This window comes from Strigops habroptila, chromosome 5 (genome assembly GCF_004027225.2).
Source record: "Strigops habroptila isolate Jane chromosome 5, bStrHab1.2.pri, whole genome shotgun sequence".
NCBI lineage: Eukaryota > Metazoa > Chordata > Aves > Psittaciformes > Psittacidae > Strigops > Strigops habroptila.
In genome coordinates this window covers 74,925,590-74,952,749 of record NC_044281.2, presented here as the reverse complement: position 1 = coordinate 74,952,749, position 27,160 = coordinate 74,925,590, and the positions used below count along the sequence as shown (strand labels likewise).

General features: G+C 40.0%; 1 protein-coding gene across 3 annotated transcripts in view; it reads left to right on the top strand.

The window, feature by feature from the left end:
- The window catches only part of GFRA1 (GDNF family receptor alpha 1), a 145,295-nt gene that overhangs the window by 86,742 nt on the left and 31,393 nt on the right, over positions 1–27,160 (top strand). For all 3 annotated transcript variants that reach the window (XM_030488151.1, XM_030488150.1, XM_030488152.1), the window contains exons 4-5: positions 4,423–4,762; positions 22,272–22,381. In XM_030488151.1, the coding sequence (XP_030344011.1) occupies positions 4,423–4,762; positions 22,272–22,381 (450 nt within the window). The remainder of the gene's footprint in view (positions 1–4,422; positions 4,763–22,271; positions 22,382–27,160) is intronic.

Sequence of the window (27,160 nt, the reverse complement as noted above, 5' to 3'; positions counted from 1 at the left end):
CTCGTTTTTTCTTTGCCATTTGGGATTAGAAATAATTTGTCCAGGAAAATGATAGCTTATTTGAATCCATTAAAATGCAGATGACAATATTTCCCATGCTTTCCTTATTTTCTAATCTGCTCTTCTTATAAAGTGGAGGTACTTTGGTGAACCCCATGGCAGTACTTTTGTTAAAGTGGAATCGTGGTTCTCCTCTTTATTCTGGTCAGTTTTTGGTTCCTATATGCCATATTCTGTGTCTGTGTTGGAGCAGGCCCATACCCATGTGGTCACCTCTATCACTTTGTAATTTTGGTTTCCATAACATTAACGTTTATCGCTCTCTTTACAGCATTCCCTTCACTAAAACACTTAGAAAACCTACTAATGCTAATTACTTGCAAACAGTAAAGGTAATTTTAAATAGCAGCTTCAGTAAATTGCTTTTTATGTGCTGTAAGAAAATGGAAAACTAAGTGTCCATTTTGCAGTTTAGTAAGAATGTTATAGAACAAGTAGTAGTCCTTTTGCTCCTTCCATCTAGCGAGAGCATGAATAAGAAGCTCCCAATATCCATTGAGATAACCCATGGCGTTAACAGGAGTTGAGGAGACAGCCAAACGCTCAGTAGGTGCAGAAATGAAATAGAAATGGAAATGCAAGAGAGATGAAAGATTAAGGTGAAGAGTCTGTGAAAGAGGGTGAAGCATAAGGAAGATCACACAGGGCAGAGGAAGCCCTATTAAAACTTCAGAAACATCCCTGGATAAAAGTCTGGAGTGTTTGGCCGGCTCTTTCTGGTGTTGTATGTGAGTAAGAGTCCAGAACCGCTGCATCTGTAACAATGTTGGGCCAGGGAGAGCAGGGTTCAGGAGATAACTAACATCAAAGTGGTTACACCTTATACTGTAATACAAGGCCTGCTTTTTCATCAGTAAAATTTATCAGAAAGAACATCTCACCTTGCATGTACATGTTACATGTACAGTAGAAGAGTTGTGAGCCAGTGGTCCATGTAGAGGTAGTTAGTATCAGTAAGCCAATTATTGCTGCCTGAGTTTTGGCATGTAGTGTATAGCAAACTGCCTGATAGAAGGATGTTTTTAGGCATCCCAACTCTATGGATGTTGGGAGCTGCTGCTTTCCCACCAAGGCAGCAGATCCATGACTCTGCCTGCACCGCACCAGGGTAGCACCTATAGCAGCAAAGCAGCTCACAGCTGCTAATGGGCCCCTAGCCATGGGTGGGAACCGGTGCCTCGCACAGAGGCAAGAGGCATCACTTATCACCTGCCTGGAAGTAACTTACCTTGGAGTCCGCAGTGATTTGGCAGGAGTGGAGAGCTGCATGATTTGGCAGAGATTTCCAGAAGGGGCCCAAGGCAAAGCAGACCTGGGAGAGAGGAAGCCCTGGGTGTGGAAATGGTGGTTGGGAAGGAATTGTTACTTGTCCCTGGCTGCTGCTTTGATCTCCTTCCATCCATATCCAAGTGCCCCAAGAGGGGGGAAACTGAAAAAGGATCTCCTTACACAAACCTTTCCCAAAGGATGCTGGCAGGAAAAGTAGCTCTGGATTAGATCCATTTGCTCTTAACGTAGTCAGTACCTAGTAAGAGCCAAACTCCCGCCTGTCTTAATAATTTAAGCTTTGCAGAACAGAAGCTGGGTGAAATTTTGACCTTATGCATTACTGCTGCGTAAGTAATCCTCAGAAACACTCTCAGCATGGTTAACTGTTTGTAGTTACCACAGGACTCAGGAATAATTATGTTATACTTTTGCAATAAAAATAAAGCATAGAGTGTGTTCTGGATTGCAAATTTTGCATTAAAATCTTGGGACGAGTTGGCATTACTGAGAAGAGCTGGTTTAGACAGTCTCATGTCATTCAAATGCAGTTGGTGCATTTCTCATATGTTGTATGTAGTCTTGGTTTTAAAAGGTAAAATAGTTTGTATAATGTGATGATAAATATGTCAGAAACAATACCTAGGGACATATGTATCAAAATAGATAAGGCAAGTGGCATGTTACAGCCAGGAGCTAATTTAAAAAACAACCAAAAAAACCCTCTGGTCCATGTTCAGAGTTGAGTAGAGGAACGTGAGCCTTGGGTAGATATAAATTGCATGAAAGATATGAATATGTGTAACTGTTGTTTGTGAACAATTTGCATCTAATTCAACTTTCATTGCTGTTTGTGCCATCAGTGAGTTGGCTTCTACTCTACTTTTTAAAGAGATTGATTAACCTGTCTCCTTTGATTTTTGAGGTGTTCATATTCGCAGTGCTTTTTAATTCTGTAGCAGCATTTACTACAATTTGGACCCTTAATGGAAATCATATCTATGGTTATCAGCAAAGAGGTGTTTTATTACATCTTGTTTTTTTTTTTTTTTAAAGCATGCTTTGTAATATATCACACAGCAAGCTGATGTCTGTTCGTATTGCAATGCCCCATTCGGAGCTCTTCCACAGAGTCTTGTTTTGAAGAGTGGAATTCAGCAGTTGACTCCAGGCACAAATAACCATGTAATTACTCTGCAATCACACAGTAATTAGCATGTGCTATTCATATATTGCATAATTATATGCCCTGCAGATTACATAGTAATTATATTTGTACTAAACATATAATTCTATATACTGTATTAAAAAAAACTTTGCGAGTTCATAGTTACGATTATAGTTGGATGTTAATGTAGTACAACATATTATGTAGAAGTGTTACAATTTTCCGAGAGGGTTGTATTTTGGATATCTCCTGCATCTGGTGTTGCTTAAACTGTGGGAGGCTGCTATTGAAAGAAATGCTCGGCTCTGTTAAATGTTGCATGTTTATAATTCTGTAATTTATGAAGGTAAGAAGCAAAAAGTTGCAGTTTATTGTGCAAGAAACTGAGATTGGGAAGGACTTGGAGCGTGAATGTTAAATGTACAAAGGTTAAATGTATGAACCTCCTGAATGTAGTTGCAGCATATTACTAGAGTGAAAAACAAATCTAATGCTCCTTATCCATTATGTTATTTCTGGATAGGTAAGGCACATGGGGGAGTAGAGGTGTATATATGTATATATTTCTATAACGCTGAGTGTGTGCTAGTATCCAAGGCCCATCTTGGACACAGTCAGTTCAAACAAGTGCAGTGCCTCAGTGCAGAAATCTCCCAAGCTGCATCTTCTGTTCCTGCCATGGAAAAAGAGAAAAGGCTGATGTCCTGATCTGGGAATGGGCACCAGCATAGTAGGAGAATGCAGAGGAGTGGCATTGAGTTGTAGAAGGGCCTTGGGCTGACTTTTTAGGAAAAGCTGGAATGTCTAGAAAAAAAAGGCTTTAGGTCATTGGAGATGTTTTATGTTTGGCCAATCCTCCTAAGAGGTTGACACAGAGTTTTAGTTTTTTGCAGAATGTTTTGTTCAGCTTGCAAATTCTGTAGCAACAGGAAGTTAATGTATTTTCTTAGATCTGTGATGTTGGCATTCCTAATATCCAAAGCAGCATTACGATTTTTCATAATTGAATTTTGTATTCTAATACCAGTTGCCTTCATTTTCAAGCAAAGTGTGTATGGGGTTTTAATATCTGAATAAAGTATTGCAAAATTAAATGTGTAATTATAGTCTTAACTTTTATCCGAGTTTAATTTTTTCTGTAACTTCTTGTAGGGGAGACATACTCCCTGTTTTAAAATGTCTTTTTTCAGTTACTTATTAATTCTACATCAGCTTCCTCAAAATTTGTAAACTCATAAAACTTCCAGGGTTCCGGTGGCATCTATAGATCTCATATAAGTGTCTTTAACTAAGTGTGGAGCTTACAGGCCTTGTGGGTGGCCTTAGATATCTCACAGTCATGGGGCTGCACCTGCTTTCCTTTCTGCCTGGGTGGGCTGTTCTCATACCTCAAAAGCTATAGTAAGAGACACATAGCTTTTACATTCTGCAGAGTACACGAATTACATTTAAATATCATTACTGGTTGTAGACACTGAATGTCATTTATACTGTACAAGGAGAAAATAAGAAATGTCAGAGCTCTACAAAACCAGTCAGGAGCCCACCTTCTAACTATGTTCCTGTGTGATGGGCTAAACGTATCCCTACCAACTTACCAGTGGTTTTAATAGCTTTTCAGTGAGGCTAGGTCTTACCCTGTATTCATCCTGCATGTCTGCTACAAAGAACATGAAGTACAGCCTGTCTGGTGTAATGGTCATTTATTTGTCAGCATTCTGTTCTTAACGCATGCCTATGCTCTCGCTCACTTGTTAAACCATTACCCTAAGAAACATAAGGACTGGTCGCAGTTTCTGGCACTGAGAGTTTTACATGTAACAAATATATTAATCAGGATCTCATTGACAGTGAAACAAACAAAAAAACCATTGAACCACCATATAAATGTGCCGCATTTCTCACTGCTGTTGTGTTGTTTTTTCTAGTGGAGCCAGTACTTTCAAAGGGGAACAATTGCTTGGATGCAGCAAAAGCTTGTAACCTAAATGATACCTGCAAGAGGTTCAGATCTGCTTACATAACCCCCTGCACCAGCAGCACGTCTAATGAAATCTGTAACAAGCGGAAGTGTCATAAGGCCCTCCGGCTATTTTTTGACAAAGTCCCCCCAAAGCACAGCTACGGGATGCTCTTCTGCTCCTGTCGAGACGTAGCCTGTACAGAAAGGAGACGGCAGACTATTGTTCCTGTGTGTTCATATGAGGACAGGGAGAAACCAAACTGCCTGAATTTACAAGAATCCTGCAAGAAGAATTACATCTGCAGGTAAGATAGTACATGGCAGGGGAGTGATAAATGAGGTACGAGAAAGGAACTTTTTGGTACTGCTGGATTTGCCAGGACTAAGGGTCAGAATATCCAGTAGGGAAAAGGATGAGTCAGGGGAAAAAAGCAAATGCCTCTGACATCCTTAGCAGACTAACAAAAGCCTGCATCTAGTTACAGTGTGTGCCTTCTCCAAAACTGTTCACAGTTACTCCCTCGCTTAATGGGGGAATCTTTAAACCCCCAGTTTATTTTTTATAGGGTTTTGTTGGGAACATTTTCTTATTATGTGTCTGTATGAAATGGTGTCTCAGAATGATTTTTGTGTCCCATTAGTGACCATGTAATAGAAAAATGATTCATTATAATGGGGTTTATTTGCACTGTGATTGTAAATTATGTTTTAATTTGTGCTGTAATTGTAAATTAGTGTGGGCACTAACAATTGTGAAAACAGGCCGCATGCTGGACTTTAGAAATGGTCATAATAGACTACTCGTGGGTTTTTTTCTTCATTGGAAAAAAAAGGAGTCCACATTTGTAGACTAGATCCCTCTATCTTCATAGAGCTGTTCTGGCCTTGGAATTGTTTTATCTCCCTGCCCTGACAAGAGTCCTGGGCTGATACAACTGGAGGGTCATTGATTCACTGACCCAATTCCCAGCCTCTTTCCTCTGCGTTTTCAGGATGGGGAGGCAGCACAGAGTGCTGCTTCACAGGACAGGCTGGGTCCTTTCACCGTCATTGAGCTCCCTGCAGGCTGTCACACAGCACTCATTCAGTGGCACACAGGATCTCCTCCGCCATTAGGAAATGCTTTATTCCTATTTAGCATTGTGTACATTTGTATTAGGATGTTGTTGTTGTGGTAATTTACATATTGCTCATTTCTAATATGTAAATTCCTTGTAGATCATCCAGTTCTGTGAATTTAGCAAGTAAAGAAATAAACACTCTTGTGAAATGTCAAAGACACTGAAGATATGATATAAATCTTAGTACGTATTTACATATGGCTGGTAGAATATTTACTTTGAAGTTTGTTTATGAGATGCCCACTGCTGATCTTAAACATTTAGCTGTAGCACCTCAGATGTGCCCAGATGTTCAGAGGTGAGGAGGTAAGCAGTGCCCTACCCTCGATGGCTTAGGGGAAATCCGGAGCCAGTTTGCTGCTGATCCAAATGAGAGCATATTTAAAACAGAGCAGGGTTCTCATTTTGGTCCTGTCAGATGCATTCAGCACCTTCATAGCTGATGCTATTGCAGTTTGTGAAAGCTGGATACATGTAGTCTCAGGTACCTGTTTTCCATTTCCAGGTTGTGCCATTAGTCTTTTTGCTCATACTTATTGAGTTCCCTATATACAGGTGCTGTTAATTAGTAGAGTTACAGTGCCTTTACTGTGTTTTCTGCCAAACTTCCGCTGTGTTACAGTGCCAGTGAAATGGGAAAGAGGATTTTATAGGAAGATTTGCTATTATTCAGGCTGTGTTCAGGAATTACTTAGTTAAATTAATGCCATTACTTGTCTCATGACTGTGTTTTCCTTTGGTCAGCTTTGATCTAATGTTGTCTCAGCAGCTAAGTTTTTAATGGCATTTTGTTTAATTTGACTTTGTGAGTCTGGTGGTGTGCTTTCTCCATTGCAACACTGCAGAGGAAAGCCTGGTAAATCTCTGCTCCCATTGCTGTAAGTCTCAGCCAGCACTGGGGTGAAAATGTTTTCTTTACAGGTCCTTCCTGTGGCTTCTTTTGCTTTAAAATGACTAAACGTTTAGCTGTTCCAGGGCTCAGTGAGACTTGGCTGTGAGGGCAAGGGGCAGCATTGGTATGGGGGAACTGGTGGGCAAATGCCAGCAGGGTCTGGGGCACACTCAGTGAGTGCAGCACCTAGGTTCTACGGCTGGAGGTAAAGCAAGCTTGATGTGTTGCTGAGAGTCATCTCATGTAGATGTTAATACCTTCTGGGCTGTCTAAACTGTTATTATATTTAATACCTTCCCTCTTTCCTGACGTGGAGAGGAGGAATCATGAGCGGAGCTGTTCCAGCCTATCCTTAACATGGTGAAAGACGCTTTGTCTTTGTGACTTGTGCATTTAGAGGGAGTTGGTGTGATTTGTTGCCCTTGTCCTGCAGGAGAACGGGGTCCTGGGCAGAGGAGGCGAGAAAAGGGAGAAGATCCTCCTCCCTGCTATTGAAAGTATTGGCACTGATAAATATCAGTCCTAATAGTAATTCCAGAAATGTTAAGAATAATTAAAAGCAGTAGTCAGTAGTATTCCAACTCTGATAGCTTCTATGTCATTTTGAAGTCAGAGTATCTAAATGGGAGAATAATTTGAGAATATGTTCTGCCTACTGTGAAACAGAGTCATTTAGAAACTATTATTTGTGTGCCTATTACATCTGTCAAAGCTTCTGTTAAGATAAGGGGGACAAGTTCTAAAAGGTTTCTGAAAGTACACTCACAAATGGTTTATGAATGTTGCTTAGAAATGCAAAGTTTGAATCTGCCCATGCTCTGTATAAAATATCAGCCGGACATGTGCAAACAAGTATTGAAACATTTGGGTTTGGATGCTCTTTAAAAGCTTTGTCCTGGATGCATATATCACTGAATCTGTAACACTTAAGAGCAGGGAAGGGATTTGGCCAATCTGCAGATACCACTAACTGAGGTGGCAGGACACTTTACTTGTTTTTACTCTTTCATTCTTTACTCTATCAGTTATATAACATAAACACTCAATTGAGGGAAAAAGAGACTAGAAATGTCAGGAAATGCAAATAAGTTCTGGCTTATGTAAACAGTCCTAATTTTCCAGCTTCATCAGAATACTGAATGGTTCGCTTTCATTTTTATTTTTCTGCTGCGTCTGCTTGTATCCCAGTCCATATCCAGCTTTGAAACCAACTGGAGTCTCTCAGGCATGCCTGTCAATGCTCACTGAAAAGAAAGGCAAAAAAGAACAAAACCAAGCCATTAGATTAAACTTTTTGTTATGAACATAAAGCTTCTAAGGCAAGTCAATATATTTTCAGAAACTTTCACCAATTACGTTGACCTGTAGTAGCTCAAACCTCTGCGGAACCTCCTGTTCTGATCACTTCAGCCACCAGTTAAACTTCAGAAAGTTGACTGGCAGGCTTGAAAAATAGCACTCTGCTGTACATGCAGGGCAGTGCACTTCATTTTTGCCACCACCACATTTGACAGTATTTCAAATACTGTTTTCTTTGAGTAATGAAAATGTGATTCATTAGTTTGGTCTTTTTAATAATCTGTGGTTTGAATTTGCATAATTCTTCTGTCTCCTGGATATGTTTAGAAGGCACTGACCAGAATGATAATGACACAGACATGTTATTTATTAAAAGAATAGTATCAATCCAGTCACGTGCTGCAAAGGTCTGAAAAGAAGGGTAGCAAAACACGAGGCATTTTTTGTTAATATAAGAATCTAGTAACAGCATGTTTCTTGTCCTCCATAATTACTATATTTGAAATGGTTGGTCAAATCGTTGAGGCTCATTTTTAATTTAAAATAGCCAGAAAGTACTTCTTGACTAATTCAGAAGATAGATGTTTGGACCTTCCCCCCCCCCCCCAAATAAATACAACTAATGTTTTGCTTTTAGTTCTCTGAAAAAAACACATTGCTGGCTACAGCTATTTGACACTGAAAGAAACCCAGATAAAATGGTTGCATCATACATTTAAATAACTTTTCCTCATGGAATGTCTGAAGGGTAACAACAAAATGTTCTATTAGGTTTCGGTAGATGGGGCATCTCCCTAAAAATACAACAAAGATATTTTCAGCACTATGTATTCAGAATGCTAAATCTTTATAAACGTGCTTTCACTGATGTTTTCTTACCTCTAGACTGGATAAGTGACCAGAAACTAGTCAAAATCTTGTTGCAACCACCCATTCAATTCTGTATGAAAAGTATCTGTTTCTACAGATATAAGAACACTGGGTGAAGATATGCAAACATTTTCATCAGTGCATGAAAGATTTCATCCATGGTAAAAGCTAGAACAAAAGCCCAGCTGCTTGCTGTGTTTCCTGAAAACATAAGAAACTTGCCAAGAAATTAATTTTCCTTATGTAAATGCTGTTGAACATTTTTAATGATAAGTTACCATGAAAAGGGAGTCACTGTAGCTGTGATCGTTTTCCATAAGGCATGTGCTAACCTGCAAGTGCTTTATACCAGTACCTGTTCATAAAAGTGGTTCTCTGTGTAAGATTTCTGGGCTGATCCTGCAACAAGTACCATTAGTGGCTGCAAACCCTACACCCCCATGGATAAGACTTGCCAGAGGAGAGGGTGGTTCAGCACTGTAGGCAAATCTATGACGAGATGTTGTAAATATGCAGTCAGCCTTTTTTGTCCTGCTGTAGGAGAGGGAGAGCCCAGCATCTTGTGTTAGGAGGGAGCCTTCTTCAGTTACAGCATTAACAGATAGCAGGGAGGAATGCACTAATAGGATGTGTGGAAAAAGAGAATAAGAACTATGCCCTTTCCCTCAAATTTTCTCTTCCACCTCTTTCATTTTTCTCACTTCCCCTTTACTTTTTTTCTCATGTCTCTTCCCCTTGCTTAGTCTCCTTTCATCTCCCCTTTCCAGATCTCCCAGTCATTATCTGACTTTCACCGCCTCTCTGCTGCATTTGAATTCTCTCTGTTAACAGCCACTTACAGTACCTGCTCACCTGCTCCTCTGTGTATGTGCTTTTCCTCCCTCAGTGTTCTGCCACGGTCCAGTGACCATCTGTAATTCAGCAAATAAGAGGGAAAACGTAGGTGCTACCTCCCTTTCTGAACCTTGTAGCTTATATTGGTTACAATTCACTTGGCCAGCTACTAAGCCTGACTGCTCAGTCTTAGACTGGCTCTAGTTTTATGTGTTAAAAAGACACTTAGTAGATCTCTTCATGAAGGACATTATACAGTAGCATTATACAGTTTTGTATAACAGAGCTGGATTTGCATCCCTCCAGGGTATTTATATCAGTTTGGCACTCTAAGCAGTCTGGCAGCTCCTTGAGATGATTGTTTTGCTGCGGGTATGCAAAACCAGGACAACAACATAGTTTTTGTAATGCTGTTAAGGACATTAAAACAGGGACACTCTTGATTTCTAGAGACATGCAGGCAATGCCTATATTGCATGTTTGGAGACTGAGTCGCGGAGTGGGTGAAAAACCTCATGTGCTGCCTGACTCACCCTGCACTACATGTAGGATGTCTGCAGTGTAATAGGGTTAGCCTGAGCTCAGGCTACCTGCAAATCCTCCCTGCTCTCTCTGTGCATGACATCAGGAAGGGTCCTGTGACTGCAAAACACCAAGTGGGATAGGAAAAAAAGTAAAGCTCCCTTTCAGCCCATATACTGCAGCATGCCCACACCTCATGTCTCTAAGCATAGCCTGAATGATTTTTATACGTGTATATATATATATAAGCATATATATGTATATATTGCTGGAGGTATCATATGTATTTAAGTGAAAAAAAGCCCCAGATATCAATTCATTTTAATGAATTAACAGTAAAGATGATGACAGTTCAGAAAATTCAAACAATGGGATCTGGGGGGAGATGGGACAGAAGCTGGTGTACTCTGCAGAGGAAGCGTGATGGTATAGTGGAGTATGTGTGTGGGGAATTGCTAGCCTGGAAAAAAATATTAATGCAGTCTCTGCAAAATAAGCAAAACCCTTTCTAGTCAAGGCAATTTAAAGATAGAAAATGCTGCATTATCATATTATTTTTCTTCCTTTCTAGTCCCTTACGTGATTTATTACATTGATGTCTTCCGTTAGCAGAGTAAAATAGAGTATTACTATCACCTCCCCCCATAAACAAAGGTAATTTTAAATTTCTTCCCTCTGAATAAAACTCGGAATAAATCAAGCAGTTCCTCCTTAATACACATCCATAAATCCCTTTGGAATCCAAAAATCAGAACATCCAGCAAAACAAGACTGCTTTGTCCCTGTTAAAGTGTAGATGGATCTCATTCCGCTGTGCCAAGATGTGCTTGGCCAGTCCTCATTTATACTCTCTCTGTTCTGCTTAAGAGGGTCTTGAAGATTAAAAGCTTGCTGGGTGATTGACATTTCTCCAAAAGAAGCAAAGACACAAGGTTATAGTGTGTATAGAGAAAAATGGCTCAGCTTTGTTCCTGCACCCGACTTCACATTGCTTTGTGCTTTAACAATAAAGAGAGCCTCGCAGGGGGTTTATGCTCCAAGAAGCGGTAACTAGACAGTATCTTTTACTCTGAGGTCCCTTGTCAGGCAAGCTTGAATCTCTCCAAGTGGCATCTCTTCAGTCAGCTAGAACTCTGCTGATTCCTGAAACCCAGTCTCCACGAAAAGGGAGCATAATTCTTTTGTGCCCATTATCTGTAAAACACAACTTATGGCTCAACATTCAGTCAGAGCTGTTTGATTCAGACGACTTCTGTTGTGTATGATGTAGCTTTGGCAGTATTCCTGATGTGGCTGAGGTTCCTGCTAGTGCTTTCAGGTTAACTTTTAAGGTTAAGAACAAACTGTGACAATATTATTATTACCTGTTCTACGAGGTTGAAAAAGTGGAAGAGGGAATAAAGCACATATGTGTGAATGTACAGCAATCATAAAATAAACTTGGATACAAATGATTAGAGCTTTGTAGGCTCTATTTAGATACCTTGCTTTCCATGTCAGTCCCTTTTTAGACAAAACAATTTAGTGGGGTGAAGTACTCGCACCACCAGTAAACTTTAGCTCTAGGAACTTGAGGGCGCTTGTAGGATCCAAATGTGGTCCTTCATAGAATCATTTATGTTGGAAGAGACCATTGCATCATCGAGTCCAACGGTTAACACTGCCAAGTCCACCACTAAACCATGTCCCTAAGTACCTCATCTACATGTCTTTTAAATACCTCCAGGGATGATGACTCCACCACTTCCCTGGGCAGGCTGTTCCAATGCTTGACAACCCTTTTGGTGAAGAAATTTTCCCCTGTATCCAATCTAAATGTCCCTTGGCACAACTTCATGGCCATTTCCTCTTGTCATATTGGGAGAAGAGACTGACATTCACCTTGCTACAGCCTCCTGTCACATAGATGTAGAGACCAACAGTGTCACTGCATATCATTTTGTCTAAAAAGCCTGGGTTTTTTTATTCTGAGAAGGGAAAACTACTTGTATAGTTTAAGAAATAAGGAGGCTACAGATAAGAAAGACAAGCCAGGAAGGGGGTTACAGAAGGGCAAATGTAACCCATTTTGGTTTGTTCGTTTATCAGGGGGAAGATTAAACTACATATGTTAATTAAGCAGTTTCACCCGTGTTTGGTAAAAAATACTGAAATCCAGGGAAGTTAAACTTGGCATTAAACTTTAACAAAGATCTGAATTCAGACCTACTCACGTTCTTACAGTTAAGCAAGTACTTAATTGCTTTGCTGGATGGGATTCCAGTAAGGGTACTGCTACGCTGATTTGTTGAATTGTTAGTTGAGAGATTTTTGTAGAGAGGAATTTAGCATCCACCCATTTGCATGAGTAGTTTCCACCCACTGATCTGTTAAATCTGGTGAAGAGAAGGGTTTTTGATCCCTTTTAATGTACACCCAGTAACATTTGGCTAACTTTCTGTTTCTGGGGCAAAGGGTGTATATGTCACACAGTGTTATAGCATTTACTTCAAACCACGTATATGCTACAGGCAAGAAGCTGTTATATGTTTAATGTGAGTAACAGAGCTATTATATCAAGTCCATTCCCAGTGTACTTCCTCTGACATCATTGACTTCAGTGGATTTATTCCAGGGATGAATTTGGCTATTCCTGTTCTGTGTAGGTAAATCTTCAGGCAGCGCTAATTAAAAGAATGTCAACTGATTTTACCATTGCATTACGCTGGACTTTGTAAAAGTTATTTATATCATTCTGTATCAGGCTCCAGTGAGAGAATATTTCTGGTGGCAGTTCATCTATTAAAATAGCTGCAAGAAAATGTAAGCAGTGGAACTAAAAATAAAACTTTGTTTCTCAACGGAGCAAGTGACAGCCACATGCGTATTTTCAAATTTTAGCATTTTAGTGTTTACTGACTAGAAATTGCATTGCTTTCATTATGTTTTAAGCACTACCATGTTACTAATGGAGTAACTACTGTGAGGTGGAAGCCAAACGTAAAGGTACCAGCATTTGCAAAGATTTCTCAGCAGAGGTGGTGGTTGTTTCCCATGCTTTGGTGATCTGCTGGCTTTAAAACAAGTGACACAGAAAAAGTTTTCTGGTGCGTGTTTACTGTTGAATATAGATTTTCTGTGTGAGCTGACTGTGACCCTTTCCTAAGATTATTAATAGATGACCTTACATTCACATGCTTGTGCTTACACTATATTTGTTCAAGCACATTCCATAAACCATTAAAGCAATCTTTCCTATTATAAAGCACATATGACTAAGACCTCTGTTAAACTAAAACCGTATCATTTGAATGTTCAGTTAACTTTCTGTTGTTCAACTCAAGCATAAACTACAGTGGCTGTCCTCTCAGTTATGATGTTCCCATTTCTAATTGGGCATTGTGAAATGCTGGAGATACATCTCAGTAACTGGCCATCATGCAGCATTGCAAAATATATTCAGGATGGACAATGTCTTTCGGAGTAACTGCTGTAAACATGTGGATGTATCAAAGGCTGTCAGCTCTCAGTGGCTGTTTTCAGGCTTTTTTTTGACAGTGGAGACAAAAATACCCTCTTAAGACAGCCACATCATCCTTAACTGGTAAAAATGGTGTATTTTCCAATCTTGCACTACAGATCAGTGCTTTTTTGTACTAGCATTATATGTCCATCCAGGTTCTAAAAGCAAGTAAACCATGTTGAATAAGATCAATGCTATGTTGGTTTGCTAGTGCCAGAACTTGCTGTTTGATGCGGCTGTTTCGTGCATGGAAAAAAAGGGTTCACTTAAAAGAGACTCTAATCTGCTTTTACCTGCTGTAGTTTTGTTTTTATATTTGTTGTCTTACTCCCTGTCAGACAAGTTTTTAGAGTAGCTTCAGGATGAGTTTCAGCCATACTGTCTGCCTACAGACCCTGCATGGCTGAGTGCAAGAACACACTGGGCACCCTTTCTTTCCTTCAGCCAGGTCTATGGCAAGGGGACATGAAGCTGTTCCTTTAAGGAATGCCACCACACATACCACAGTGCCACTAAGGGATTCTCCTATGCAAAAACCTTAGGAAACCTGATGATCCTGGCCGTGCATCTGCCAACAGAAACTTTTCTGGTAAAGAGAGAACTTTTATTGGACTTTTAAGATTATTTTCTGTCTCCAAACTCCACAACAGTTTCATGCTTGTGCCAGCAATAGTCTACTATAGTTTATTCAAGTGTTTACAGAGAATATTATTGTCATGGACATCTTTCTCAGGTACTTGGAACCACATCCTTTCAGTGTGCACTCATGATATAGTTCTTAATAAACACCTAAGCATCCAGTGGCACACTCAAGGACTTGCAGTGGCACTAATTTCCTTGGCTTGCTTTTTGAGACTGACAATGATTTTCTTAGATTTCCAGCCTGTAATTCAGAGACACTCCTGTCTGCCCAGCTAATGAAGTGAGAACAACTCTATCCATAATGCACTAGTTCTTTCGTGAGTAACACGTTATCAAGAGACACTGTGAGGCTTGGACATCTTTAAACATGACAGTCATTTATATTTAGAAGTTTCAAATTAAACAGCATAAAGGAAATGAAATAAAGTTAATATACACAAATTCACGGTGCTCAGAAAGCAGCTATTAGAGTTGTTCATCTTATTGGAGAGCTTTGGTGCAGAGACAGATAGACTAAATAGAAATCTTAACAGCAACCCCTGATAGAAATCACAGACTGACAGTTGAGCCTATCATTTTGTAGAAGATTCTCGGAGAAGTGTTTTCTTTGCAGCTGAGAAGACAGAACTACATTATACATGCTTAAAGTCAATCCAAGGAAACAGAGCCCCACAAAATATATTTAATATAGGTTTGATTTCCTGCAGAATGCTTTCCAGATGTTCTCTCAAACAGGCCTCTAAAAAAATGATGTGAGGTAATTTTTTTTTTTGCAAACAGAAAGAGAAAATTCTGTTTTCTGTCACTGCATCTGAGAATCCCTGTTCTCATTCTTTATTGCATTACCTTGTGCTCAGGATTTGCACCGTACTTTTTTCAGAATTGGTTTTATTACACAAAAGGTCAGTACTATAAAAATATTTATATTACCACATTGCAAATAAATCATACTTGCTTAGAATCACAGTTGAGCTTTGTAGTTTTCCTTAAACCCAAAGGAGACCTAATATATTAAATTAAAATTACTCTCATGTACAATCCTGAGTCACTTAGAGAATTTAACTAACACTGATAAACTATGAGATTAGTGTTTTGTTAAGTTCTTTTGATTTTCTGTAGCAGACGTGTATAGAACTAACAGGTCTCTAGCAGATGGCATGTGCAAGGCAAATGGATAATATTAATAGAAAATGGTGTATAACTTTATTTTGCTTTGAATAAAATACAATAATAGAACATGGGTGTGGGTATATTTATTTTAGAGCACTTGTTACTCAGAAAAAAATAGTTTTGTTAAAAGAAGAATAGAAAGAATACAGCGTTTGTACTGTTAATTTTAAAATACAGATATGCATAGGTGGAAATCTTTTTCATGACTGAATTTCTAATATTAGGTGTCCATTATCCAGGGTACTTGATGTCTAGAAGGACCCTGGTAAACAACAGAAAGCCTGGTAACATAGGTGCTGGCAGACATAATGGAGAACATGGTACAGACAGTCAGGTAGCCAGTTTGGGTCAAATGTGGGTGTTCAGCAAGAGGAACCAGCTTTGGTGGGCTGTTGTTCTGTGCCTGATGCTCTGAGCAAGCATTTGTGATGCTACAAGGCATCTGAATGAACCTGGTGTGGTATCTGGTATATATTTCTGTATCCAGTTATTCCGTAGTGCAAATAGGCTGCCTCTGTATAATTGGGGATTATCTGTATTTTACTTCCAGATGAACAGAAGTAAACCAAGATAAAATCAGCTTCTTTTGGTTAGTAGGTAGGATCTGAGGTCCAAGATCCTGTAATGGTTTCTGCCAGTGTTGCGAAAGATTTGGGTCAGCACACGTGAGAGAAACTGCTTTCAATATACAGGTGTCAGGAGCCAAATGGTCCTGCCGTCAGATCATTTACTTACCCTTCCTTCCTATGTCCCAAAAGGTACAAATGCTGAGCTGTTTGTCAGGGTGCAGCACGGGCCAGGAGCATCCTAGGGCCCGTGGGGGACCCCTGGGACAGGCAGAGCTCAGCCCACCACCCCAGCCAGGGAGCGGGGCAGCCCCAGGAATCAGGCACCTCCATGGGGGCAGGATGGGACATCGACCCATGAGTAGACCTGGTTCAGTAGGGCCTATGCCTGGGCAGGCAGGGTTGTGGGGAGCTGGAGACTGAGATCCTACAGCATTGCTGGGGCAGGGTCTGAGGCATGGGGTGCTGGAATGGGGTCCTGGGCCATAGGCTGGCTGAGGGAAGCCCCAGGGGTGGGCAGGGATGTTAGTGCCCTCAGTGCCCAGCCACTGTCACTGAGAAAGAAAACCTAACATTTTTGCTGGAAGAAAACTAATGGAATTGCTCTTTGATAAATATATGTAAAAAAGACCATTTGAAAAACTGTCAAAATTTATAGGTGCTCAATAATGCGTGTACATAACTAAGGAGATATGAGATGTATTACTATTACACATCTGTTGTGTCTTTTAATGGGAAAAAAAAGGGTCAAATCTATATTACTAGGTTTTGGGAGGGTCACCTCTCCTGTGATAGAGCTGCTCTGAGGCTTTTTTTGGCTCACTGGTTGATAGAGTTTCTTATGTAGCCTTTGCCTTGTTTTCTCACTGCCCACTCTGTGTTTATGAAACCAAGAGAAAATTAAAAGCTCCTCCAACAATGAAGCCATTAGTTTGTTCACATACCAACCCCTCTTGCCACTGTTGTACCCCAGCAGAAATAGTACCACCCGAGCTATAAAGAAGCTATTTGTAGCTATGGAGGAGGGTACTGCATTTGACCCCCACAAAAGTAGAACAAGTATTTTGGCATGGTTTTTTTTCTATAATGGTGTCATTTGTCACTGTGACACACGTTCATTGACTTAGCCTGAATTTTTTCAGTGTCAGATTTATACTTCTTTTCTGATCTGAATATTGATGCAGCACTTCCCTTACGTGACTATACTGTGTCTGCCAAATGGTGTCTAGACGCTAGAGCAGCTTTGACTAATTAGTGTAGTCACCCCAGTCACTCAGCTTTGGCATTTATGTACTCTTTATGATAGTGCTGTTGAGCCATAAATAGGTACCTAAACACAAGCAGCAACATAAAGAGAGGTGGCAGGGAGCATGCGCAGACTTCACCTAACATCACCAAGGCAGGGGGAATGGAACTAGATGATCTTAAGGTTCTTTCCAACTCTAACCATTTTATGATTCTATAAGGTGAGGGCAGAGGAGAGCAGCTGTTGCTCGCTGCATTCACTAACAGGGCAAGGAGTTGTAACCCCTTGCTTGGACATCACAGAGTACATGTGTGCAGTCAGTGAAAGATCCAGATTCAGTGTCTGTCTTGCTCTGGAGATCGTCAATGCAAAGGCAAGGCTATGAGAGAAGATTTCTCTCTCAAGGCTCAGCCCCTGTGTACCAGCAATTGAGGATGCATACAACAGGAGGAGACATCAACATTGCTAGCCCAGCCACAGGGGTACATCCTGGGGAGGACTCACGCTTGGTTCATAGAGTTGCTTTCCAGTAGCCCACATTTACACCAGATCCACACTAAAAATGCAGTTTTAGACATTTTCTGCAACTTCATCATTTATATCATGCTTTTAAATATTGCACCAGGGCTGACGATGCTGAGTTCACCAACTTTAAAGAGGGAGAACTGATAAATATCAAAGATAACTTCAGAACATCAAAGACATTTTACAAAACCCTGAGAATAAAATATAGTGAAAACCTAATGAATGTTGCCAACACAACAGGCTGCGCTAATATAAAATTGAATTGCCTCAAAAATTATATGCAGATTAAACACAATACTGCTATTAACAAAGCTTATTTGTAAGCAAAATTTGGAAGTTTTGATTTATCCTGCTGAGTATTTGAAGAACCGCTATCATAAGGAAAACAAATTAACTTTGTTTTCTTTGTATTTTAACTGTTACAAATGATTTTACTGGTGCTAATATAAAGATTAGGGAATAGCAGGTTTGGAACTTTTTTCTCTTCTTCTCGGAAAGTGCTTGTTGTTTGAGTGGATTTTCTTTGAATTTGCCGATAGGATTATTCTTTTTTTTCCAGTTACTGGTATACAAAATCCTTAAAATATTTTTACACAGAAGAACTGCAGTTCACTTTGTTGAGATTTTACAGGGCTAAGATAGGGCTAATTTAATTTGGGGGGGTTTTGCCCTACAAAGAGAACATTTTTCTTTTTTTCTTTTTCTTTCCAAAGAAGATGATTTCTGGTGGTTCTCTTCAGTTCCTTTTCTTTTTATGCAAGGGAAAGGGAAAAATCATTAATGCTGCTGGGAACAAAGAGGATTTGTGATTCTTCAACAGAAAAAGAAATTAATAGTTCTTTTTAAATGTGGTTCTGCTACATGTTATGTACGGTATAAAGCTGCCTGTCTCCCTCTATCCAACCATCTAGCAAACAGGTACACATATATACACTGCACATGTAAAATTGTGCACATTTGATGGCACACATTGCAGATCTGTTTGTTGTCTAGATTACCATATTACCCAGTCATGGGTTAGACACTTGCCCACAAGTTACAACTTACAAGCTACTTCCTGCTGAAGGAACACTAAGGTAACACAGTGTTAACAGTGTTTTTTGTAGGACTCCTATCATCTGATTGCTCTTTTTCAGCATTCCTAAAAGGATTCTCCTTTACATGAACAATTCTTAATATCATGTGCAATACTTCAGGATAAATTATTCTATCATTGCTAATTAGGCTAATTTGTCTCTCTAGATAAATAGGAGTACCACTGTTTTGGTATTGCCGATGAGCACACTTTCATCAGTGCCAGTCTACTGGAAATGTTCGGAGCTGGATCTTCAACGAGTGTTAATGAGCAGATCTTTGCTGAAAATAATGGAGATCTTTTATGGAAGATGGGGGCACTTATTTGCTCGCCTTAACTTTATCTCCAGTGGAAAAGATTCCATATAAATATCAGGTGTAGTTAAGACCTCAGGAGAGTGTGAGAACTTTGATAGTATGAAGCTTATACAAGGGCCTGTAGGGACAGGGCAAGGGGGAATGGTTTTAACCATTAGCGGGAAGGTGTATGATGATGTTCAGTAATGCTTCGACCAGAGCTATATGAACTATATTTGGCTTATGAAAAGTTAAATGTGCAGCATTGTCAGATCATTACCTTTTATGACCACAAAAATTTTTCAGAAATTAACATAGAAATTAAGCTGTATCCAAAAGAGAACAGCAGAGCAATTTTTAGCCTCCGTTAGAGTTTATAACAAGTTCCTTAAGCAGACTGAGTAGTAAATGACTGGTGTTATTCCATAGTTATCAGTCCTTAAAAATGTTGAAAGAAGAGGATTGTATTGAACGATCTCTGGACCAATGCACCTAATGATCTAAGGGAGAACTGAACATTTAAGAATGATGAAATGGTTGCAAGAAATGTTTTCAGGATTGTCAATATGCTGATAGATATCTCCATAGAATCAGAATCCTAGAATGGTTTGGGTTGGAAGGGACCTTAGAGGTCATCTAGTTCCAAGGCCTTGCCAAGGGCAGGGACACCTTCCACTAGAGCAGGTTGCTCCAAGCCCCATCCAGCCTGGCCTTGAACACTGCCAGGGATGGGGCAGCCACAGCTTCTCTGGGCACCCTGTGCCAGCGCCTCAGCACCCTCACAGTAAATAATTTCTTCCTTGTAGCTAATCTCAATCTCCCCTCTGGCAGGTTAAAGCCATTCCCCCTTGCCCTGTCCCTACAGGCCCTTGTATAAAGTCCCTCTGCAGATTTCTTCTTGGCCCCTTCAGGTACTGGAAGCTGCTCTAAGGTCTCCCCAGAGCCTTCTCTTCTCCAGGCTGAACCAGCCCAACTCTCTCAGCCTGTCTTCAGAGCAGAGGTGCACCATTCTTCTGAGTATCTTCATGGGCTCCTCTGGACTCCTGCCACCAGGTGCAGGTCCTTCTTATGCTGGGGGCCCTGGAGCTGGGCATACAACACATAAATAATGAAATTCAAATCTGAGAGCTAGGTTGTTTTAGAAATGCAAAACTACTGCACATACAGCAGGCTTGCTCTTTCTACCATGGCAAAGGTTTTTCATACTAGCTGTAATAGGCTCTCTTCTGTCCCATAGCAGACTTCATCCAGGTATTAGTAGAATTTGTAAAAACCTTAGAAAGAGTCAACTGCCTTTGTTCCCAGTTGCTTCGAGGGCTGGATCTGAGCCACTACCTTAATCATCTACTGAGAGAGGAATTTCTGCAGTGACATAGGGTTTCCAGATTTTCTTCATGGTGCTGCTATTTGTCTCTTCCCATACCTTGGAATCCATTTTTTCTCAGCCTGTCCCCTGGTAGTGTATATTCATCAGCAAAGCAGAGATTTTATGGGAAAGTAGAAACTTCTGTATACATTTAGGGCATCTTAAAGGATCAGTAGAAAGCTTGACTTTTTAAAGCTATTAAAGGCAACTGGATACAGATGTCCATCTCAAGGTTAAATGGTTAAATAAGGGAACGAGGGCATGAAAAGCTTACAGATGATTGTGGTTTGAAGGAATCCATGGATTTGCTAGTGTCAGTACAGTTAGCAAGGAATGAAACTAAAAAGAGGTCAGGAGAATAGCTCAGATAAATACAAGATACAAGTTGCATATAGTCTATTTATAGGATGCTTTCTCAAGCTAAGCCTGTGAACCTTTTGAAGTTTGCCCATCATTACTTTCAGGCCAATTAATGATGTATATCCAATCCCATTCTGAGATAGGTGAAACAATAAAGCAAGCAAAGATAATTAGTCTCTGGAGCATGTAAACAAATAAAGTAAATCACTTGCAAATCACTTGTTTCTGCTTACTGCCATGTTTTCATTGCAGAACTGAAAAAAAGAGCATTTATATTGCAGATCTACATAATGCTAGAGCAGTGCTGAAAGTTCATAGGTTATACTAATCTGATTTTGAGAGGGCTTTGCAACAATTACGCACTTGGTCCTGAAAGATGACTGTGAATTGTTACATGCAAATGAATATTTTCATAGCTTTTTCCACAGAAGATTGAAGCAGGAAGGTGAAATTATTTTGTTCACAGAGATAAAGGTCTAAGTGACACTTCATAAATAAACAAAAGTCACTGCTCCGAGTTTACAAGTCTAAGTGAAAGCATTAATGGAGCTGAAGAGAGCAGACCAAGATAGGCAGGGGAGCGGTTGTGGGATGTGGGACCTTGACCCGCCTCAGTGATGCCTCTTAAATTTTACAGGCTTGAATGGAAGCATTATGTGGCCTTTAAAGTGCAAATAACCAGAAGAGTTCCTGGCTGCTAGTTGCTTTTTGTTTGTTTGTTTGTTTTCCAAGGTAATAGCAATCTGTTAATTGCAATACAGCTTTACTCCTGGTCTTAAAGCACGTTCCATAAGCAAGCAGTGCTCTCCCCATCTTGGACGTAGGGTAGCTGAGGTGAGTTAAGATAATATGGCCATTAAGCAGTAGAACTCTATGCAGAGCACACATTCCATTTTTCTCAGCCCTGGGCTCAATACTGTAGACTTTGGATAAATACGCATTTTAAAACAGCTAATAGATTCTCAGTACCGTGGCTCTGCAGGGCAGTGGAGACTGTGCCACCTGGATCTGCCTGCTACCCCACTTCAGCCAGCTGGCCCTGCAGGCCAGTCCAGACCAAGGGTAAGCCTGTTCCCTGGAAAAAGCAGTACCAAAGCAGGTCCTGCCTAAAGTCATATAGTAAGAGCACAAACACACAGTTTGTGTAATCCGTAAAACAGCAGAAACTGTGTTCCGGGTCTGTAGAATTACAGATTCCGGTTAGAGTTCAGATCCAGGCAAAATGGCTGCTCAGATGATAAAATCACTCCTTGCCTTCTTTTTTTTCTTTCTGGCATGAAAATGCAGAGCACTTGTTTTAGGAAAGCCCTGACATTTTCTTGTTGTTCTTGCACTTTTTTGTCCTAACTTCAAAAATGGGTTCTGGAGAGAGATGTGTCTTAGTAAAAGACTCCCATCAGCTGAAATGTGTCCAATATACATTGAAGTTAAAGAATATTAAGCTTTGCCTAAAAATAAAAAGAGTGTAAAAGGTAAGAGTGCCTGCAGGCTTGATTTTTAAAGATATGCCTTTTTCTTCACATTGCAGATCTCGCCTTGCAGATTTCTTCACGAACTGCCAGCCTGAGTCACGGTCTGTTAGTAGCTGTCTGAAGGAGAACTATGCTGACTGCCTCCTCGCTTACTCGGGGCTTATTGGTAAGAAGGCAGGGAAGGTTGCTTGGTCAAAGAAACACACCAAAAGTATATTCTGAAGGCGTACAGGAAATAAAAACTGTGGAATATAGTGCTGTGCAGTATGACGCTAGGTAAAATTCTCCACCTAAGTCTGTTGATCCTGTTTAACCTTATGGAGATTCCTGGGGTAAATTTGTATGTTGCAAGGAAATTAAGGGAAGAAGATAAAGAGAGAAAGGTGCTTGAATTTGAAATAAATTCAAGCTTACAAAGTAAAGCTTATTAATGTGGTTGAATTGAGGACTATGAAGTAGGAAGTTAGGAAGAACAAGTGAAACTGCAGCTTGGTTGATTTTGCAGGTATCATCACGAAGTTGGGTAAATACCTCTTGGTCTTCAGGAAAAGGTTGCAGGACATTTGAGGAATAAGATAATAGACCAACCCAGCCTTGTTTCACTTCCGGTTGCTATTCTTTCCTCCATGTCCTTCTGTCTACTCTGAATGTTTTCTGAGATGCCTGTCAATGAAGGTGAACTGAAGTCATCTGAAATCCTCTTCTCTTTCCAACATAATTAATTTTGTTTGCTGCCACCCTTCTGACTGTCAACAGGCCCAAGGATAGCTTCATGGAAACCAGATTCCATATACCACTCGCAGTATTTGATTCCTGAGAGAGATCATCTCAGGAAGGTGAACTTGTTGTAGAAATACCATGGTTGGGCAATAAGGAATAAGTGAATGTCAAAAGTCTGAAACAAACAGATTTGAAAGGCCACCAGAAAAGATGTTTTTAAGCTTGCAGCCTGCACCTGCTGTGATATAGTAATATCCCCTTCTGTTGGGCGTGAAGGTGCCAGCTGAGGCCCTGAAGCAGATCCTGCTGTTAAATAAGTGTCTCTGGAGATAATACAGAAAATATTGCTAAAATAGGTTGGGTTTGCTGAAAAATGACTGAAAGCTATGTTCACTTGTTATCATTCTTACTACTCTATCAGCTAACAAGTGAGGTAAGTCCATGTGGCAACTGGTAAAATCAGATGTGATGGTTTCAAAGGATGTGCTTCTACAAATTAAGAGATGAAGACAGTATGCAAAGGGTATAACATATGAACAGTTATGACAGAATGTCATTTGACTCTAAAACAAGGAATTCAGTAGCCTTGAAATCTGATCTAGTCAATGAGATTAAGAAGTCTAGCTGCTGGCAAAGAGTAACTGTTACTAATAGATACTTCTGGGTAAGAGCTGCCAAGAAGTTCTTGCTGGACCTAGTGAATTTTGCTGACAGTTTTGTTGGATCCATTTTTCAATTTAACCCCAAGGATAACCCAGTTCCTATAGTTTCGTGTTACTGTGGACGACCGTGCTGCAAAGCAATGTCACACATCGGTGATGTGGAATGGATCCCTAAGGAGTTGAAATCAAAAAGAGATCTGACTTTCAAAGGGAAAAATAAACATTTTTGTTCCTTTCTGCTAGCCCTTAGACAAATGCAAAAAGATAGGAAGTGACTGTTGTTACAAGAATCTTTAATTCTGGGTAGTAATTCTGATAAAGCAAGCAAAAGAAAGTACCAAAACTTTCATGTGCTGAAGCAGTAAGTTCCTGCTTCTGATATCAACCTGACATAAAGGTGGAGTAAATTATGTGAAGATCACCAAACCGGTAAGATGCTGAGATAGAACACAGAGGTCCAAATATCCGCTTAATATGTATATAAAACACAGGAAGAAGAGAGAGATAGACTGTGGGTAAGAAGCAGTTACAGAGCCATTCATTCATCAGAGCTTGAGGATCTCCAGGTGTTTTAATTAAGATAAAATATTGTTCATTAAAATAAAATATTATTTCAATTAGCCATTTCATTAAATGTAGCAAAAAATTACACCTCCATAGAGTTTGTTCAGGAAATTGAGGATTCTCTATGGAAGGTACAGTGGATGTGATTCTGCTGTCACATACAGTGACATAAATCAGAGTTAACTCCCTGAAATCAGTGGAATCTCACCTGAAATGAGTAACTTCAGTGGAAATAGTGTCAGGCACAGTTTTTGTATGAGGTGCTTTACCAGTTAAACGGATAACAGTCTGCATAGGGTGCTTTAAGTTTTGCATCAGTGCGTCATATATATGATTTTAAAGATTCGTATGTTTTACAGGAATTTTGAGAAGCTTAATTCATCAATTTGGGCTCCTTTTTGTAGTACTAGAGATAAATTAATATAAAAAAATAAAGGAAAAATGTAAAAATAAATAAATGTAAAATAAGGCTGAAGATAAGACTTGAGATTCAGCTCTTTGGTTACAGCCTGCTCAGGCCATCTGGACCTGTCTGCACTCCTATGTCAGTTAGATATTGCTCTAACTCCTGACTTCAAGATCTACTTTAGCGTTCACTTTCTGACATGTTTCCCCTTGTCTTCACTAAAATCCATCGAATTTCCCTGGGATTCCCAGGAATTCCATGAGAGTTCATGTGAACAACAACTGTGAGTTGCTTTGGCCCAAAGGAATTTTGGTCACACTCCTCTCCTCCTGGACTTACCTTCCACCTCCTCATTCTTAATTGACCCTAATTTAAGGAACCTCTTGGCCGTGTTCAGGTCTATTCTGCTTTTGTCTAAAACACAGACACCTGTCTGCTTACTGCTGAGACGATCACAGAGCTATTTGATATGTAAAACGCAGAAAACCCAGCATGCACTATTTTACTGCCAACCACCACGTTTTTTTCTAATGTGTTAGTGTCCTTCAGCAGAGTTTCCGAGATGCCAGCTAGCAGGGGGGAGTGGAGGAGGGAAGCACACGCATTGCAGGGAAAAAAGGGAAATCCACCCCAGGAAACCAAGCACATAATCCGCTTGAGTTCACATCTGCCCCCAGGTTTAAATGACAGACTGATTTTCTACTAGCTGCTCTTTCAGCCACTCTGTTTTTGCTGGATGTACAGTTTGTGTGCTGTGTAAACACATTCCTTGTCCTGTCTTTCCTGTATTCATCAACCCTAATCGTACTTTGGTATCTTTTACACTTTTAGCCCCTGTCTTGACCCATTTAGTTACCTTGTTACCTCTTTGTGATAAGAAAGTCTTACCTCAGTGACCTTTCTAATTTCCTCAATACCTCTTTGGGTTTTTAACTCTTTACTAAGCATTTGCTACTTGGAGCTTTTTTATTGAAGCCTACTGTTTTCGTTCCATCTGAAAAATCCTCTTGATTTTTGTTTCCTCTCACTTCCTTTCAGATCATGTCACATGGTTGAAGTAGCGTACTGAACCGTCAAACACATAACAGACGGATGTTTCCGTATTTTTTATTTTAATTTAACATCATTCCTCTTATTTATCTATGGTCAAGTTTTCATTAATGGTGCAAATGATATTTGCCTATTTTACTAAATTCAATACCTCCATTTAGTAAGTTTTGTCCTGTACTATTTACTTGTGCTAATCTTATGTAGAATTTGAGCAATTATTACTGCAACTATCTGTTAAAAGCTGAAAGTAGATAAAGGTATGGGATTGCATTCTAATTTAAGAGCATCCCAAACCAAGACAAACGATGCTTTTTGTGAGTTTGGCAGTGGGACTGCACTCATTTTCACATACATTTCTGCCTTTCTCAGGCCAGCCCTTAATGTCTGTTCTCCTTTGTCTCCCAGGTCATGTATGAAGCAGTTTGCATGCTGATTTGTTCAGTTCCCAGCGCTGCTGATGACTGAAAGGCTGTTTGACATCATCCTGTGATTTGTGTTATTTCTAATATTCCTTTTTTCAGCTTGATGTTTGATAGCCCTTTCCCATGTGTTATTGCAGACTCTTGGACCCTGGACCTATGGACCAATGGACCAAATTTTCTCTGCTAGTGTACACTTTGGGTCTCTAATATTTATACTTCATCTATTCCATCTTCTTAATGACTACTTTGGTGTCAGTTTGGAGGAGATGTGATCACATTTCCTCATGATATATAGCCTGTCCTAGAACTATAGATTACCAAGTGAGGAATGTGTTTCCTGAAGCAGCTGTCACCAGTACCAGTCTGGAATATCTGCCCCTTTTTATTTAATTTTTCCTGTTTTCGGACAAATGAAATAAAGGTTCAAACTTCTCAATCCTTGGGGAAGTTTGAAATCTCTGACCTGCTGGGGTGATGCCTTCAGTGAGACTACTTGTTTGAGGAAGTGCTGATCATATAACAGTTGCCTGATCCAGATGAGTGATGAACAGTTGCTATACATCTTTTAGGACACAAAATGCATTCTTTGGTTTCATTACATTCTTGGTAGCCTTGAGTTGACATATAAATGTGAGAATATTTACCCAAGAATTTGTAATAGAGTTAGAATGAACCTGTGGTTGCAAATTATTGGCAATGTTTAAGAAACAGACAGTGTACTGAAAAAATAGTGACACGGCAAGATTAACAGTGGTGGTTTCAGCCATTTATTTGCAGCTAGAACGAAAATAGGAGAAGAACACAAGTGAGGAATAAAAATTGGATTTTTAGAGTGCAACTCTAAGTGTGCAGGTCCACATATGTTTGATTTAGCAGCAAAGCCCTTTTAAGATGTTTGCACCTTCTCCCAATCCATCCTTCCCCTGTGCCATGGTTTTCCACGTGCCAGTTCTGCTGATGCAGCTCTCTGTGGGAATGCAATATAATCCTTTTTGGAGGAAAGGAATGGGTCTTTAATGTGAGAATCATGTTACATGTTGCGTGCAAACTACAGAGGGTGTGAAGTGTGGCACAGGGCTGGGTGTCAAAGAGCAAAAGGAGCCAGGAACTGTTAAGTCTGG